At 59.6% G+C, this 14,427-nt stretch overlaps 1 protein-coding gene across 1 annotated transcript in view; it reads right to left on the bottom strand.

Moving 5' to 3' along the window:
- The window catches only part of CCDC33 (coiled-coil domain containing 33), a 44,559-nt gene that overhangs the window by 17,251 nt on the left and 12,881 nt on the right, over positions 1–14,427 (bottom strand). Inside the window, exons 4-12 of the mRNA XM_059824107.1 lie at positions 14,116–14,279; positions 9,226–9,350; positions 7,353–7,462; positions 6,509–6,610; positions 6,234–6,325; positions 5,947–6,067; positions 1,738–1,867; positions 1,506–1,627; positions 1,149–1,220 (exon numbers count right to left, since the gene is read on the bottom strand). Of these exons, the coding sequence (XP_059680090.1) occupies positions 1,149–1,220; positions 1,506–1,627; positions 1,738–1,867; positions 5,947–6,067; positions 6,234–6,325; positions 6,509–6,610; positions 7,353–7,462; positions 9,226–9,350; positions 14,116–14,279 (1,038 nt within the window). The remainder of the gene's footprint in view (positions 1–1,148; positions 1,221–1,505; positions 1,628–1,737; positions 1,868–5,946; positions 6,068–6,233; positions 6,326–6,508; positions 6,611–7,352; positions 7,463–9,225; positions 9,351–14,115; positions 14,280–14,427) is intronic.

Below are 14,427 nucleotides of genomic sequence, written 5' to 3'. Positions count from 1 at the left end.
CCAACCTCCAGGCAAGAAACAAGGGCCTCGGCAAAGCCGGGAGCTGCCGAACCTGCTCTCACCCTGCTCATTGATTTGCCTCGCTCTGGGTGCGTCTGCCGGGGCCGCCGCCGGATGAATTAACCAGATGCGGAGCCCAAGGCGGGCTCCGGCTCTCCTGCTTTTTGTTTCCATTCCCAGCTTTCACATATATTAAGGAAGGCAGGGCTGGAACGGGGAAAGGGAGAGGTTGGGGAAGAGGAGGGAAAAAAAAAATTACAGCTCCCGGATCAAAACAATAATCAGCTAAATGAATTCCGCAGCATTTTCCTGCATGACTGCGAGTGATAATTTAGTGCAGCAGCCAGCTGGAAGCAAAAGGATTAATTCTGCACTTAGTGACACCCATGTGAATAATTCATCACACGCAGACCCCTTTTCGCTGACCCCCCTGGGCAATCACTCCAAAGACCCCCACCAGCCGGCCCCGGCCCGCCGCGGCTCCCCTGGGGATGAGGGGGGGATGCAGTCGCCAGCGCAGCATCCAGACCCATCCCAAAATCACTTTACCGATAGGATTTTTCAGTTTGCAGGTGGGAGCAGAGGCTGGCGGCTGCAGGAATGAGAACGATCGGGCTCCCGGCCGCATCCTAACCTGCCCAAGGGCCGGTCCTGGAGCCAAGGGCAAGCGGGGTTCCCTCCTCCCCGGGAAAAGCAGCCAAATTCCCTCCCTGCTGGCACATCCCTGGGGACCACAAATGCTGAAGGATGAAGACGGCTGGACATTTGTCACCGTGGTTAACCAGCCTGGCCCTTCTCCGCACGGAGACGGTGAACAGCCTCTCCCAAATACCCTGCCTGTGCCCTGCCTGGCCCCCGCCTCCGGCTGGACTTCCCGGGAATACGAACACATGCCAAAAGCCCTGGGAAAGCGATGGATGCGCGAGGGCAAGAACGATGCTGCTTTTCCCAGCTGCTCGGCGGCACGACCCAGAGCCCTGAGACAACAGGCACAAGGGATAAAACCCGGGATCCAGCCTGGCTGATCCCCGCCCAAGAGGTTTGGAGAGGGGGTGGCAGCTCTAAAGAGCCATCTCCTGCCCTGTCCCTGTCCCTGTCCCTGTCCCCATCCCTCCTTGCCTCTGGGTTCGCCATCCCCAGCATCTCACCTCGGATCGAAGGAGCTGCAGGCAGAGCCCCACGGTCGGGATGGCCCCAGACGTGGTTTTGAGGTCCGTGCCCTGGGGAGGCAGAGGAAGGGTCACATCCCGCACTGGCCTCCGGGTTTCTGCCAGGGCTTTGGTGGCTTTGGCATCACCCAGATGCCATCCAGGGACCCAGGGCCGCGATTTGGAGCAGGGAGCCCAACTTCCAGCGGGATGCTGGGGAGATCTGCGCCAGGCTGCCCACCCAGACGCAGAGGTGGGATCTCCATCCCACCATCCCAGCAGCTATAGGTACCATCACCTATAGGTACCATCACCGTGCCACCCTGCCCAGCGTCACCCCGCCAGCCCCCGGCTCACCTGCATGGCGAGGCCATCCACGCGCATCCCGCCGCTCCGTGCCGCCAGCTCCCGGAAAACACGGCTGGTGAGGGGCAGAACCGAGTATCCCACGGGAACGAGGGTGCCTGGAGCATGCCATACTGGGGAAGGGGTGGAGAGCAGCTGGTTGGGGGCACGGCAGCCCAGGACCTGCCCCTGCCCAAACCCGGGGGGCGAGGGAGAGCGTCCTCGGTGGGGTCCCCAGACTCACTGGCTTGGTACGGATAATATTCGATTGCCAGGGCGGTGTCTTCGGAGAAGATGGTGGCCACGTCTCGGCCTTGGAAGAGGAAGGAGGTGTCCCAGGTCGGCTGCTCAGAGGGCCCGGCAGGTCGGGACATCTTAGGAGACAACAGGAAAATTATCCCTCAGATACCTTCTCTTTCTAGAGATAAAAAAGCAGATAGGAGGGAGAGGAGAGGTGGGGATAAAGAAAAGCACAACCTGTGCAGCCACATCCCATCCCTGGTCCAAAAGCAACCCTGAATCCCAGTTGCTTGAACTGGTTTTCACTGGGTCTTGGAGCTTGGCTGCTTCTCTCTGGCTAATCCCTGCCAGCGTCTTCCCCCTTTGCAGAGCCGGAGGGGGCAAACGGCCCATGGAACAACTGCCTCATGCTTAAAAACCCGATGGGAAGAGCTTGGAGGATGAGCTGCGCTGACTCCAAGGGTGAGCCTTTTGATATGTGTCGGGCAACCCGGCGCTCACGCTTGGGGAAGGGTTTCGCGACGATATACGGACCCCGAAAGCCTGCTTGCAGGCTTTCGGGGTCCGTATATCGTCGCGAAACCCTTCCCCAAGCGTGAGGTCGGAGTGACCCGATAGATATCGAACAGCGGCCAACATGTTTATCCCCAGAGCCGTGATCCGTCGTTGGAAATGGCACCAGTCCATCCCCGCCAGCAGCTGCTCCCCTTCGCCTTCGGAGAGCCCTGCCAGCTCTCCAAAGGTCAGCCCTAACACCGGCTGCCCAGCGCCAAGAAATTATTGACAGCGGCTCCTTTTTAATGCTGTTACTCCATCCCCTCGGTCAGCGTCGCCCAGCGGGGACGAGATGCCGATCGGCTTTTCTGCATCAGCACATTTCTGCTTCGTGGGGGAGGCAGGGGAGGAGGAGAAAAGGAGGGGGGGTCCTCCCTTTCCTCACGTTTGGGGATGCTAATGGGCATGACGCACCTCGGAGACCCGCAGCGGTGCATTACCCAGCCCTGGGGGCTGTTAGCAAGGGGAGAGCGGGGCTGGGATGCTTCAGAGCCCGAAAACACCTCCATGATGGGCTGCATCGGGCAGCGCTGTTAGTGCTGGCTCAGCACCGGGCTGGCTCTCTCAGCCAGGAATTTGTCAGGGGCGTCCCAGCATCAGCTGGGATTTTTAGCTGGGATGCAGCTTGCTTTGACTGCAGGGAGCCCAGACTTACTGCCTGGAAGTCCTTAGGGAAAACCCACACGGACTGGGGGAGCTCCCAGCAGCCGGATCCGGCTCAGCACCCTCCAGCTGCTCCCCTCCTTCCCCAGTCTGCATCCCAGCCCGTGGGGCTGTTTCATCAGCCTCAGAAAGCCCAATTTTGGGGGAAAATCTCCTAAAAACCAACCAAACACCACCTCCAGTTACTTTTCCTGGCACCGACCTGTACAAGGCGCTGCGAGATGGTGCCGTTTTAGACTCAGCAGGGAAGGGAAAAGTCAAATGTGGGAGCATATTGTTAATTTGACCCCAATTGTCGGAGGTCCTGAGCCCACATGGCTCCTCTCACCAGGACAGGGATGGGAGCCGACGTTCCTGAATTCCCCCCCCCTTGATTTTGGGGGCGGGGGGGCAGGCAGGAGCGCTGGCCAGAGCGGGACTGTCTCCCACCGGCTGGGCGGGACAGATGGATGCTCTGCGCCGGGGCGTCAGAGCCGATGCACTGATCTGGGCAGACGTCTTGGCACAACAACCGCCTCTGCCCAGAGCCACCTGGAGAAACACAACAAAGGCGATGGGGAGGAGGAGGAGGAAGGAGACGCCTTCCTCCTCCTCGGCTACCCCAGCTCATCTCCCGAAGGCCGGTTCAAAGGCAGCGTCCTTGGCACGAGCAGAGGTAGAGGTGGCCAAGCCCACAGCATCTCTCCTGCCTTCCCAAGGGATGGGGCCATCCCCTGGTCCTCACGGCTGCCTGCCTGGAGGGTGCAGACCCCAGAAGAGAGCGAGACGCTCCGGATAAGTGGGTTAAGCTGGAGGGTCCCCAAGGGAAAGAGCCCCAAAGGAGATTTATCTTAGAGGGGACCAACATCACGAAGGCTTGAGCTTGGTGTCGGGAGGGCGGACACGACTTGGCTTTCTGTAGGAGGCACAGCCCGGTGCCCATCCACCCCACGGGTTTGCCATTGCCACCAGCATGTCCAAACCCACCCCTTTTGGTGAGAAAGGGGCTGTTGGCCCAGCGAGAGCCCCCAAGGAGAGCCCCCAAGGAGAGCCCCCAAGGAGAGCCCCCAAGGAGAGCACCCAACGTTCTTGCAGGCGGCTCTGTGCAGATCTCGGCTAAATCCTGGCCAGGAAGACCAGGTCTCCAGGAGCCCCGGCCAGGCAGGGAAGGGTTAACCACCCGGCAACCCAAAAACCCCCTAAGTAAGAGGGGTGCCCTGCTGAAGGTCAACCTAAGCGCCGTTGTCTGCAGACGCTGATGGGAACCGACAGGCGAGAGGACACGCTGGGCCGGCAGAATTATCGAATCCGATTAGCCTGCCCAGGAGTTCGCTCGGGGAAAGCCATTAACCTCTGGAACCGGACTAGCAACGCTCCCTCCTCCTCCTCCTCCCAAGCCTTCCCCTGATCTTTCTTCCCAGGTGTTAGGAGTTCATCCTCTCCGGGAATGAACTGTGTCCTACAGGTGGGGAAACTGAGGCAGGAGACAGAGGGAAGAGAGCAGATGGGGGTTATGCAGCTCCCCAGGGCACCCTGTCCGTGCATCCCCAGGGAGAGCATCCTTGGCGATGTGCAAAGACAGGCAGAGCCGTGTGGGCGCGGAGAGGAGGAGGAGGAGGAGGAGGAGGCAGCAGCATGCACGCAGGCCAGATGGCCAGGTTTAATCACTCGTCCTCCTGCGTTGGGCTCCCACCGCTCCGTGCTGGCACGGCCGCCTGTGCCAGGGCTGCGGGGCTCAGCTTGGGCTCACCCCGCGCCCGGGTCCCACGAGTTCACAGGGGTTTGTGTGTGTGTTTATCCATATAAATCTGAAGGAAATGGATTTTGACTGCCTTTAGAGGAGAGAAATATCCCTGCTCTGGCTGAGAAACCACAGCCTCAGGGTGCTGCATCCCAGAGCAAAGAGATGGTGTTGGAGGGGGGTGGGAATAATGTGGGGGCAAACGTATGGGGATTTCTTTCCTAACATATCCTCTGGAGCCGGCGTGGGCAGCTTGTACCCCGAACCCCTTGCCATGGTGGGGCTGTGGGTGCCGGTGCCAGGGGGGCCCAAAACGGGTGCAGAGGGTCCCCGGCACTCCCCCCCACCTCTCACCTGCAAAGAGCAACCCATGGAGGCGGAGGTGGGGGGCAATAAAACAACAATTATTGTAATGAATGAAACGCGCTAGCGATTTTTATGATAATTCACCGCCTCGTGGGCGACTTGGCATTTGGCCGGCCTTCTCTAAGTAATATTTTATTTATGGGCTCCCCGAACGTGTTGATACAGGGCGTTTGGCTCCGAGACGATCAAAATTCAACGCACGGGGCGAGGCGGGGAGGGGAAGGATCGAGACGGAGAAACGTGTGCTCCGCCGGCGTTGGGGACCAGCTGGATCCATCTTTTCGGGGCGGCTGGACATCTGCCCTAGCCACGCTTTCGGCTGGCACTTTTCAGGGGTGAAGGGATGGAGCAGCCGTGGTTTTGAGGGGCGGCAGCTTCACGCCGGCTTCTGGCTGGGCAGCCCCATCCCCATCACACCTCCTCCCTGCCCCAGCAGCCCTCCGGTCCCCTGCCTTTCTCTCCCTGCCAATTTTTTGGCAGGGCTCGGGAACAAAAGCAGGGCTCTCCTGCTCGCCGATGATGATGATGCCGTGTGCCGAAAGCATATGTTTCCCTGGCAACAGCTATTTTGAAGATGTGCGTCGCTAGCTCTCCCGGCGGTACTTGAGCCCCGGGGAGGAGAAGGTCTCTGCCTTCGAGAGGTGACACTCGAGGCGGAGGCGTGAGCGGAGCAGGGGGAAAACCGAAGGACAAAGGCACAAACGAGGAGCTGCCTGTGGGTTTCTGCAGGCAGGGCGAGGCGGATGTGGGGACTGTGTCTTTGATGCTCAAAGCATCGCTTTGCTCCTAAAGCTTTTCCCTGCGTGGGGTGCTCAGCTCCCTGGCCGAAGGAGGGATGCTCAGCGGTACCCGAGCGGGATGGATGCTGCCGGAGCCGTTGCATCCCGGCGGATGCGCTCGGTCTCCTACCTGCGGGCAGCCGTGGTTGGCAGCTCGGGCGATGCTGAAGGCTGCTGCCGGAGGGTCTGGGAATGGGACGATGGTGGGGCTGATGCCGGGACAGGAGATGGGATGCTTCTCCATGCGGTGCCTGAGAAGTGATGGAAAGGGGGAGAGTCGGCACATGTGGGAGTCACATCCGCTCCCGGCAAGCCAAGCGCCGTGGGAGGGGGCGATGGCACCAGGGGTGCTCAGGTTGTCCCAAGCCCAGTGCCCCCCACCCGTGTCACCAGCAGCCCCCCGCGGCTGTCACTCACTTGTACTCCTGAACGTTGGTCACAACTCTGACCACGGCGACGAGGGCCCCGGGGGGGGTGGCCAGGGGGGCTGACAGCCCCCGCAGCAGTACCTGGGAGGTGGGGAGCCCATGGTGAGGGTCAGCAAATGGCAAGGGGGGGGGAAACAGCATCAACAGCCGCCGGAGCAGGAGGCAACGTGCAGCAGCACCCTCCCCGAATCGAGACGCTCTGGTCCATCCCGGACCCTCCAAACCCCTCCCTTGCCACCTCCTGTCCCCAGGGCCACCGCTCACCTCCAAGGCCACGTAGCTCAGTCCATCGCAGCGAGGGATGAAGCTCCCTTTGCGGATGACGGTGACGTGCAGGACGGTCCCCGCGGGGTCCCGCGGCCTCGGCTGTTTGCGGAGGAGAGCGAACCGTGGGAGGAGGAAGGGTCAAGGCCGCCAAACACCCATCGCTGACAATAAAGCACCAACTGATAATTAAAGCTCACTGTCCCCCGGAGCCTTCCCGGAACAGATCAATATAATAAATCCTTCTGCATTTAAATATTTAATTGCTCCCAATCTCTGTGCAGGGAAGAGGAAACTCATTTCTGCCAGCCAGAGCATAGGGGAGGTTGATCTGGGGGAAGTATTGAGTGAGTTTGCCAGGTCTCAGCTGTACAGGGAGCTATCAGCCAGGTCCCCGGGACTGTTAACGTGTTGGGATGGAGAAATCCCCACCGAGGGGCTTAGGAAGCGGCTTCTCTCTGGGGCTGGGTACCTGCCTGCAGTAATTCATGCACAGCGGCCCCTGTTTAACGAAGGCTCTGACGTATGGCCTGGCCTCGCATCGCCTTCCCCAGGATGCTGAGGGTGAAAGCGCTTCCCACCTTGCAATCCCATCGCTTTTCCTCCGCGTTTTCCCACCGGAGAGAGATGAAGAAAGCCCGGCACAACACCTGCTTTGTTCCCACCTCGTGGGAAGCTCACAAGCCTCTTTGAGCACCTTCCCCGACTTGCCAAATTTGGTTTTCCCACCGGGATTACGCCGTTACACAAGGCTCCCTTTGCCCACAACCCCCAGCTACGGGGTGAAAATCAAAGTTATAAGCAGGAATAAGCAGCGGGATGGAGGGGCGGGCGCCGTACCTACCAGCACCAGCTTGCAGTGGTGGGGCTGGAAGGGCTGGAGGTGCCGCACCAGCAGCTGGAAGGTCCCCAACGCCTCCTTGGTGGCTTTGTCTGCCACGGTGAGAGTCAGGGCTGGAAGGGAGAGGGTCGGCTGTCAGGATGAGCCGGGCTGGCCGTGGGGTTTGGGGAAGGGGAGAGCAGGCGAAGCGATGGGGGGAGGTTTGGGGGAAGGTCTGGGTGAAGGAGGGATGAAGGCGACGGGGGGTCGATTGATTTTCAGCAGCCCCTTCCCCTCGTGGGTCATGGTGGAGTGGAGAGGGGCAGGATTTAACCCGTCCTGGGTTCATATGCACACACACACACAGGCATCCCAAGGAGCCACCGAGAGCACGTCCCAGGTGTCCCCAAGAAAGCGAAGCCCGTGAGCAACCGGCACCAGTGCAGCTCAGATTCCCATTTAAGAAGCCGGGATTTCCCACTGATCCATCTAATCCGCCTCCCTCTCTCCAGCCCACCCGGCTCAGCTGCCGGGTGCCATCCTGCCCTAAGCCCTCCCGGTCCCGGGGTCAGCCCGCAGCCCATGGGTGGGTTTTGTAGACACTTGCCACCACGGCATCTGCCCTCTCGGGGGTGCCCGGTCCCCATCTGTCCCCCGGCACGGCAGCATCACCCCCACGGGTGCCGGCACCCCCCCAGCTCTTCCCTTAATTTAAAGCAAAGCTGCAATTTAGTTGACAAGCAGGAGCCAGGAGCATTTTATCAAAAAAAAAAGGAGCTGATGGAAGGAAAAACCGCCCTCTCTTTATGCTGCCATCAAGACTTGGGCTTCCCTTCCCCCAGCTTAATGACTGTGCCGAGGCACCCGCCTTAACTCCTGCTTGGCCAACCTGCCAATGCCACAGGTCGTGCATGTCCCCGAAGGGAAGGCGATGGACCAGGCAAGTCCACAGACCACGATTTCCCGAGCTTGTGCTTTTCATCAAGTGCTTGATTTATATGGAGATATTCTTTTTCTCCCGGTCCCTTGTTGAAAGAGCACCAGGGAAAACGTTCCGGGGTCGAGCGAGAGACAAGTGGCTTTTCTGCTAGTCGTCACCGATGATAGATGACGCTTGTCAGCCCCACCGATGGAAACTGTATTTCTGGGCAAGAAAAGGGTGGAAACGGTATTTCTGGGCAAGAAAAGGTGCGAGCTGCACCTTGAAATGACAGCTCTGGTCTGAACATCTGGGGGATGAACAGCTCCGAACATCTGGGGGATGCTGAGAGGCGGACAAGCGGGGCCGGAGGTCCCATCGGGTCTCCCCGCATCTCTCCCGGTACCGCACGGGACAGGTCCAAAGTACATCAAAAGCTCCTCGATTTCACTGAGGTCAGGGCCTAATGGGATTAGGCACGATGTGAAGATTGGCTCCCACAGTTTGCTTTGCAAGGGTCTGATTACAATCAAATCCCGGCCGCTAATGCCGTTGAGTTTTATCACATTTACAGACTTAGCAGCCCTGCTCGGGGAGTAACGGCATCATGACGTGGGTCCAACCGATACAAGGTGTCGGGGTCGGGATGGCGGCGGGGAAAGATTTGGGGTGCTCGCCCCCCAGTGCCGATTCCCGTGGGATGCTTTGGAGGATGCCCGGAGCTCGGCACCGTCTCTTGCCCCATCCTGCAGCACCGTATCTGGGGGTGTGTCCCTCCTGGTCCCACCCTGAAGCCACCACAGCCACGCAGGGCTCAGGGCATGGCTCGTCCCCATCGCGGCCACCCTCTGCCCGGGTGCTGCTTGACATCCTTTGGAGCACGGGCTCCCTAATATCCCAAAATTAACCCTTTGAGGAGATGAGTCCCATGTCCCGGTCCCCAGCATCCCTGTCCCCGTGGTCCTCCCATGCTCTCACCTGCCCAGTCCGCATCTTCAGCATCCATTTCCACCGTCACCTCCTCCTCCCAGGTGGGTGCATGGGTGGGCACCGAGGACGCACGGGTCGCCTCCGACTTCTGCTCATCCCCTCTGCTGGGCTTACTGGGAGGAAAAGGGAGGCAAAACAGGCCGGTTACTGGGTGAGGAAGGGGAATGTGTCCGCAAGGAGCTGAGCCTGGGAGAGGGATGAGCACTGTCCCCACTCGGTGCAGCTAACAGCAGCCAGCCCACCCTCCCACCACGCTCAGCAAAGCTCTGCCCCTGCGCCGGGGGGGGCTGTGCTGGGGGTCCAGGGCCGTTGCCAGATCCTGCCAAGCCCCCAGTAATGGGGTTTGCAGTCCCTTTTATCCGAAAGGCTATTTCAGACCCCGGAGGCTAATTATCCGGCTGTATTGATGAAGGGAGGAGGCTGCTGGGAAAGGAGAGAGAAGATTGAATGTTAACGACCGCCGGCATTAAACTTGGCACATAACGAGGCTGAGCAATAATTACGGCAGCGTTAGCGGCTATGGGCCCCGGCTAATTCTTCATCCGTGCTGGTGCAGGACCATCATGGTCAGAGCTGTTTTGGGGTTCTTGCTCCCACTTTTATCAATTGATCATCAATTACTCACGAGCTTGGCTAATGATAATAATGCCCCCCTCCCATTAGGGGGGCTGGCAGATCTTTTAGGGGGGTCTCTGCTGCCCAGCGAGACACTTGGTGTTATCCTGGGAGTCCCAAGACCGCGGCAGAGTCCCACCGCCTGCTGACGTGGTGACCTCAAGTCCTCTCCAGCCCCGACCGCGGGGTGAAAGGGGACGGTGACGTGGCGTCACGCCAACGTGGCACAGATGCCCCAACCCTGTCAACGGGTTGCTCTGGATATTAAGATGATAAAGTGTCCGGCGCTGGCTCCTCCAGGAAAGCTCTTGCTGGAGCAGAGCCAACACGGCTCTTAGGGAGAGGCTACCAGAGCACAGTGGTGACTGAGAGCGGATGGTGGCACTTTGCCATCCCCCGGGAGCTGGAGACCCCAGCTCTGGGGGAAAGGAGATGATAAAGGTCCTTCCAGCTGTAGGGTGAGCTCCAGGTAGTGGTGGGACCGAGCAGGCTCATCCCAACTGGATGGAAGGATGCTCTATGCTTGCAAGACCGCCAGCCCCTCTCGTTGCTGAAGAGATGGGTCTAACGGCCCCCCAGCCACGCCGCGTCCACGTCCTGTGCTCCTCTCCCGTCTCCCATGTGTCCCCTTCCCCACCAGAGAAGCCCGCCTGCATCCCGCAGGGATGGAGCTGAGCCGGCCAGCTCTGGCAGGTGGGAATTAGCATCGGGCCAGCACCGTTATGGAGGGGCTGGAAAAAAATAGGCTCGCCAGTAATGAGCTCTGTGGGGGATTGCTCCAGCAACGTGCTCGGAGTCCGAATGAAGCCAGACCTGGGCTGGGGGGGTGGGAGGAGGAGGAGGGTGAGAACCGGCTGCTCTGGGCCCCCTTCATTATAGACTTGCCTAAGGAGGAGAGAGCATTCAAAAAGAGCTGTGAAGTGGGGAGGGGGAATGGGAAAACAACCCACAACAGTACAACACATGGGGATGTGCTTCCAAATCAAATGAACAGGCCGAGGGCAATAGGAACGGCGGAGAGCGGAGGTGGTTTGATGTCTCTTCCCCACCCCAGCCAGCTCCAGACCCGCTGGTGGGGCAGGAGATGGGGTCCCCAGCGAGCAGGCGCTGCCTGCCCATGGGATCGCATGCCTTGGGGCAGGACATAGCTGGGACGGACCAAGAGATGCTCCTCTGATGCTCCGTGTCCCTCCCCGCCCGCTCCGGGGCAGGCGCTTGGCTCTGCCGTGCGGGGACGCACCAGCCACCCACCGCTGCGATAAAAGATAAAGATAAAAGATAAAGACGGCCGCCCCCGGGGAGTTATTATACATCAACGTCTCGCTACAGCTCTCGGGGACAGCATCACGCAGCGACCCCGCTGCGTGTGACACCCGGGTGCCCAGCAAAGGGCTTGGCAGGGCTGTGCCCAGCCCTCGTAAATATTTATTTATCCAGTGTTATAAGTTATTATCTCTCCAGGGTGCGTTATTTCTCGGGGCCGACATCCCTGCAGAAGCAAGGCGGTGGTGCAGGCGCGTCGTTCGCGGGGAAGAAAAATCCCGTGCAGCACGGCCATGGTTCGCAGGACCGACATCCAGGGTGTTACTTTATGTGGCGGCTGCAGGATCCGGCCCTGGGGAAGGCAACGCTGCCCCGCACCCTGCAGCCCCACCGTGCTCGGTGCTGAGCTTGGGGGGCTCAGGTGCAGATTGGGTAAATAAATACGGATAAATAAATCACAGAGGTGTGAGAGCAATTTCTGGAAAGATTCAGAATGAGAAAGGAAGAATTCTGATTTCCCCTCTCCTTTGAGAAACCCCATTTTTACATTGCTCCTGACCCTCTAACCCTGGGACGGTCCATCTTCATCCCACCATGACCTAAGCCGGGTGCTGGGGCGAGGAAGGGACCCCCAAAGACGCCGTTTGGTCCCCCATCCCTTTGCTCTGGGGTTATCAGCTGAGCCCCTGGTTTATTTTTGAGCCAAAAGGCTTTTCTTGCAGGAACACCCTAACCCCTTCCCAGGTGGAGCATCCCATCCGCACCACGACCAGGACCGCTGCCTGCGCCGGCAAACCCGCAGGTGGGGAAACATCGGACCCCCCATCCCCCAGGCTGGGAGCAGACAGTGCATTCAGCAGCGACCTTGAGATTCTTCTCTCCACGCTGAAAAGAGGAAAGGAAGAAGCGAGGAGGTACTTTCACTCGCCCGTGGTAGTCAATGGAGAGGAGAAGCCGGCCGGAGCCAGGCGCTTTGTGCCGTTAATTGCGAACACACCTGGCTCCGGCGCGCCAAGGTCATCCCTGCATCGCGCCGGTCCGGGAGCAGTTTATCTGTACGTGCCAGGGAGTGAAAGGAAGATGCAGAGCAAACCCACGGATGCCCCTGAAACCAGGGAGTGGGGATTTGCTCGGGATTCAGAGGATGAGGGGTAGAGCCAAGCTGCTGCCAGGTCCCCGGAGCATCCCCAGAGGACCCCCATCCTCTCCGGGGCAGGGATGAGCCCAAGCCCATCGGGATGCCTGTGCAGGATCTCCGGCTGCTTGAGGTCTTTCAGATTCACTCTACCAAGCTTTTCCCTCTCCGATCCTCTGTACCGAGAGCTGGAAGCGATACAGAAAACTATGGAGCGCTGTGGGATGTCGAGTCCGGGCACGAGCGACTGGGCACAGCCACAAAGGGCTGGTGCGAGTGGTATTGCCCCCCTCCTCCCACCCCACTCCTGATTTTGGGGAGTGATGCTCTGGGTGCCGACAGTTTGAGCTCGGGCTGGTTCTACTAGTGGTACCCAGCCACTTCGGGGGGGATCGGGTGCCACCAGGTCCCCCCCCGGCACATCCACCCACCGCTTCTGCTTCCCGTCCGTAAAAACCCACCTTTTAACTGCAACACGCTACTCTCCTTCAAAAGCAAGTGCCCTGAAAAACAATAACTGATTCCCTTCTGCCTTGGCTCCCTCACTATGGTTACTAAAAGGCCCCTCATGTGTCCTGCATCCCTAATACCACCCTCCCCTCCCCTCCATCACTCCCCCGTTACCATGGCAATGCAGTGATGGAGCGGCACCAGAATGTAAAGAGGAGATGCAACAATCACACGCCACCCTCGTGCTATCATTTAGGATATTGATGTTTAAATCTCCTGGGATTATCTGGGTATAATTGGTTTATGGAAATAGAGACAACTCCTGCGGTGGAGTTACTCAGGCTGTCGGGGCGGAGAGCGGGTCCTTGGCATGGGGGGGGTGGGAAAGAGGGGAAGGGGTGATGGAGGGGCGGCAGCGGGGGCTGCCAGCCCACGTGCCAGCCGGCTCTCACCGCGTTGCAGGGGCCAGCCAGCCCTGGCTGCCGAAAACCCGACGGTGGAGAGCCACATCCCTCCTGCCCGGGACCCTCCGGGCTGTCCGACATGGCTGGCACTGGGCACCGCGGAGAAAAGGCACGCTGCGCCATGCCGACAGACCTTGGGACCCCCTTGGCCACGGAGCTCAGGGATTCTACGTTGGAAAACGCCCAGCAAGCAACAGTTTGCTCTACACGCTTGCAGAGAAGATGTTTCCAGGCTTTCCCAGCCCCAGCTGCGGATTGTGCTCAGCGGACGAGTCCCAGCCCTGCTTCACTGTCCCCTGCCATTGATGCACCCACTTTGGGTACCAGCCTGCCCGGCACTGCCTTGGGGAGATGCCCCGGAGAAACCAAACTCTGCAGCCAGGCGATGCGCAGAAGCCACCGACAGCCGCTTTCTCCCCCCTTTTCCAGGGGGCCAAAGCCTCTCTTCCTCCTGGAAGGGCTCTTTGGGAGCGCAGGCTCACCCCGCAGCAGTGCCGAGCGGAGCAGCCTCCCTCTTAACACAGACCAAAGCATGACCGGCTAATTGAGTCCCCTGGCACATGCATAATGCACGAGGAGCCAAGTTCTCCTTACCCAAGCATCCTGTTTTATTTATTAAAACACTCTTTTATTTATTGTGATATCATCTCCAAACCCAGGTGGCATTGCCCTGTGGATTCTTTGACATCATTTTACACTTTCAATATTAGGAACGCTTTCTTCCTGACGTCCCGGCGAGCCAAAGCGCCTTCCCCCATCTCAGCGAGGAGTCCCGGCTCCTCTCCCCGTGCCGAGCATCCCACGGCGGTGACGCTTGTGCGTGTCACCACTAAAGAGGTTTCCCCCCTCCCTGGGATTTGCAAAGAGTTAATAACAGGGTGACAACTCCTAAACCCTTTCGCTGTGTCCCCACCATCTCCGTTGACCCCTTCGTGGATGCTGGGTACTCACACGACGACGTATGGCCACGGCACCCGGCCATCCCGCGTGGCCGGCAGGTTGCTGGCACTGTGGAGGGTGACGGCAATGGCTTCCTTCCCCATGCGGGCCACATGTCCCCCGCCAGCTGCCGGTGCATACCCGGGCTCCTCCGTCCCGGCGGGGGACTTGGATACCTGCCGGGAGCGAGCGGGAGAGACGTCAAGGTGGAGAGCGGCTGGCTGTTCCTGCAAAGCTGCAGGCACATCCCTGTCACCCAACCTCGTCCCCATGGCCCCAGCTCAATGCTGAAAGCACAGATGGGGGAGATGATGTCCCCAGCAC

This window comes from Gavia stellata, chromosome 13 (genome assembly GCF_030936135.1).
Source record: "Gavia stellata isolate bGavSte3 chromosome 13, bGavSte3.hap2, whole genome shotgun sequence".
In the NCBI taxonomy this organism is placed as follows: Eukaryota; Metazoa; Chordata; class Aves; order Gaviiformes; family Gaviidae; genus Gavia; species Gavia stellata.
This window is presented reverse-complemented; position numbering and strand designations above follow the sequence as displayed.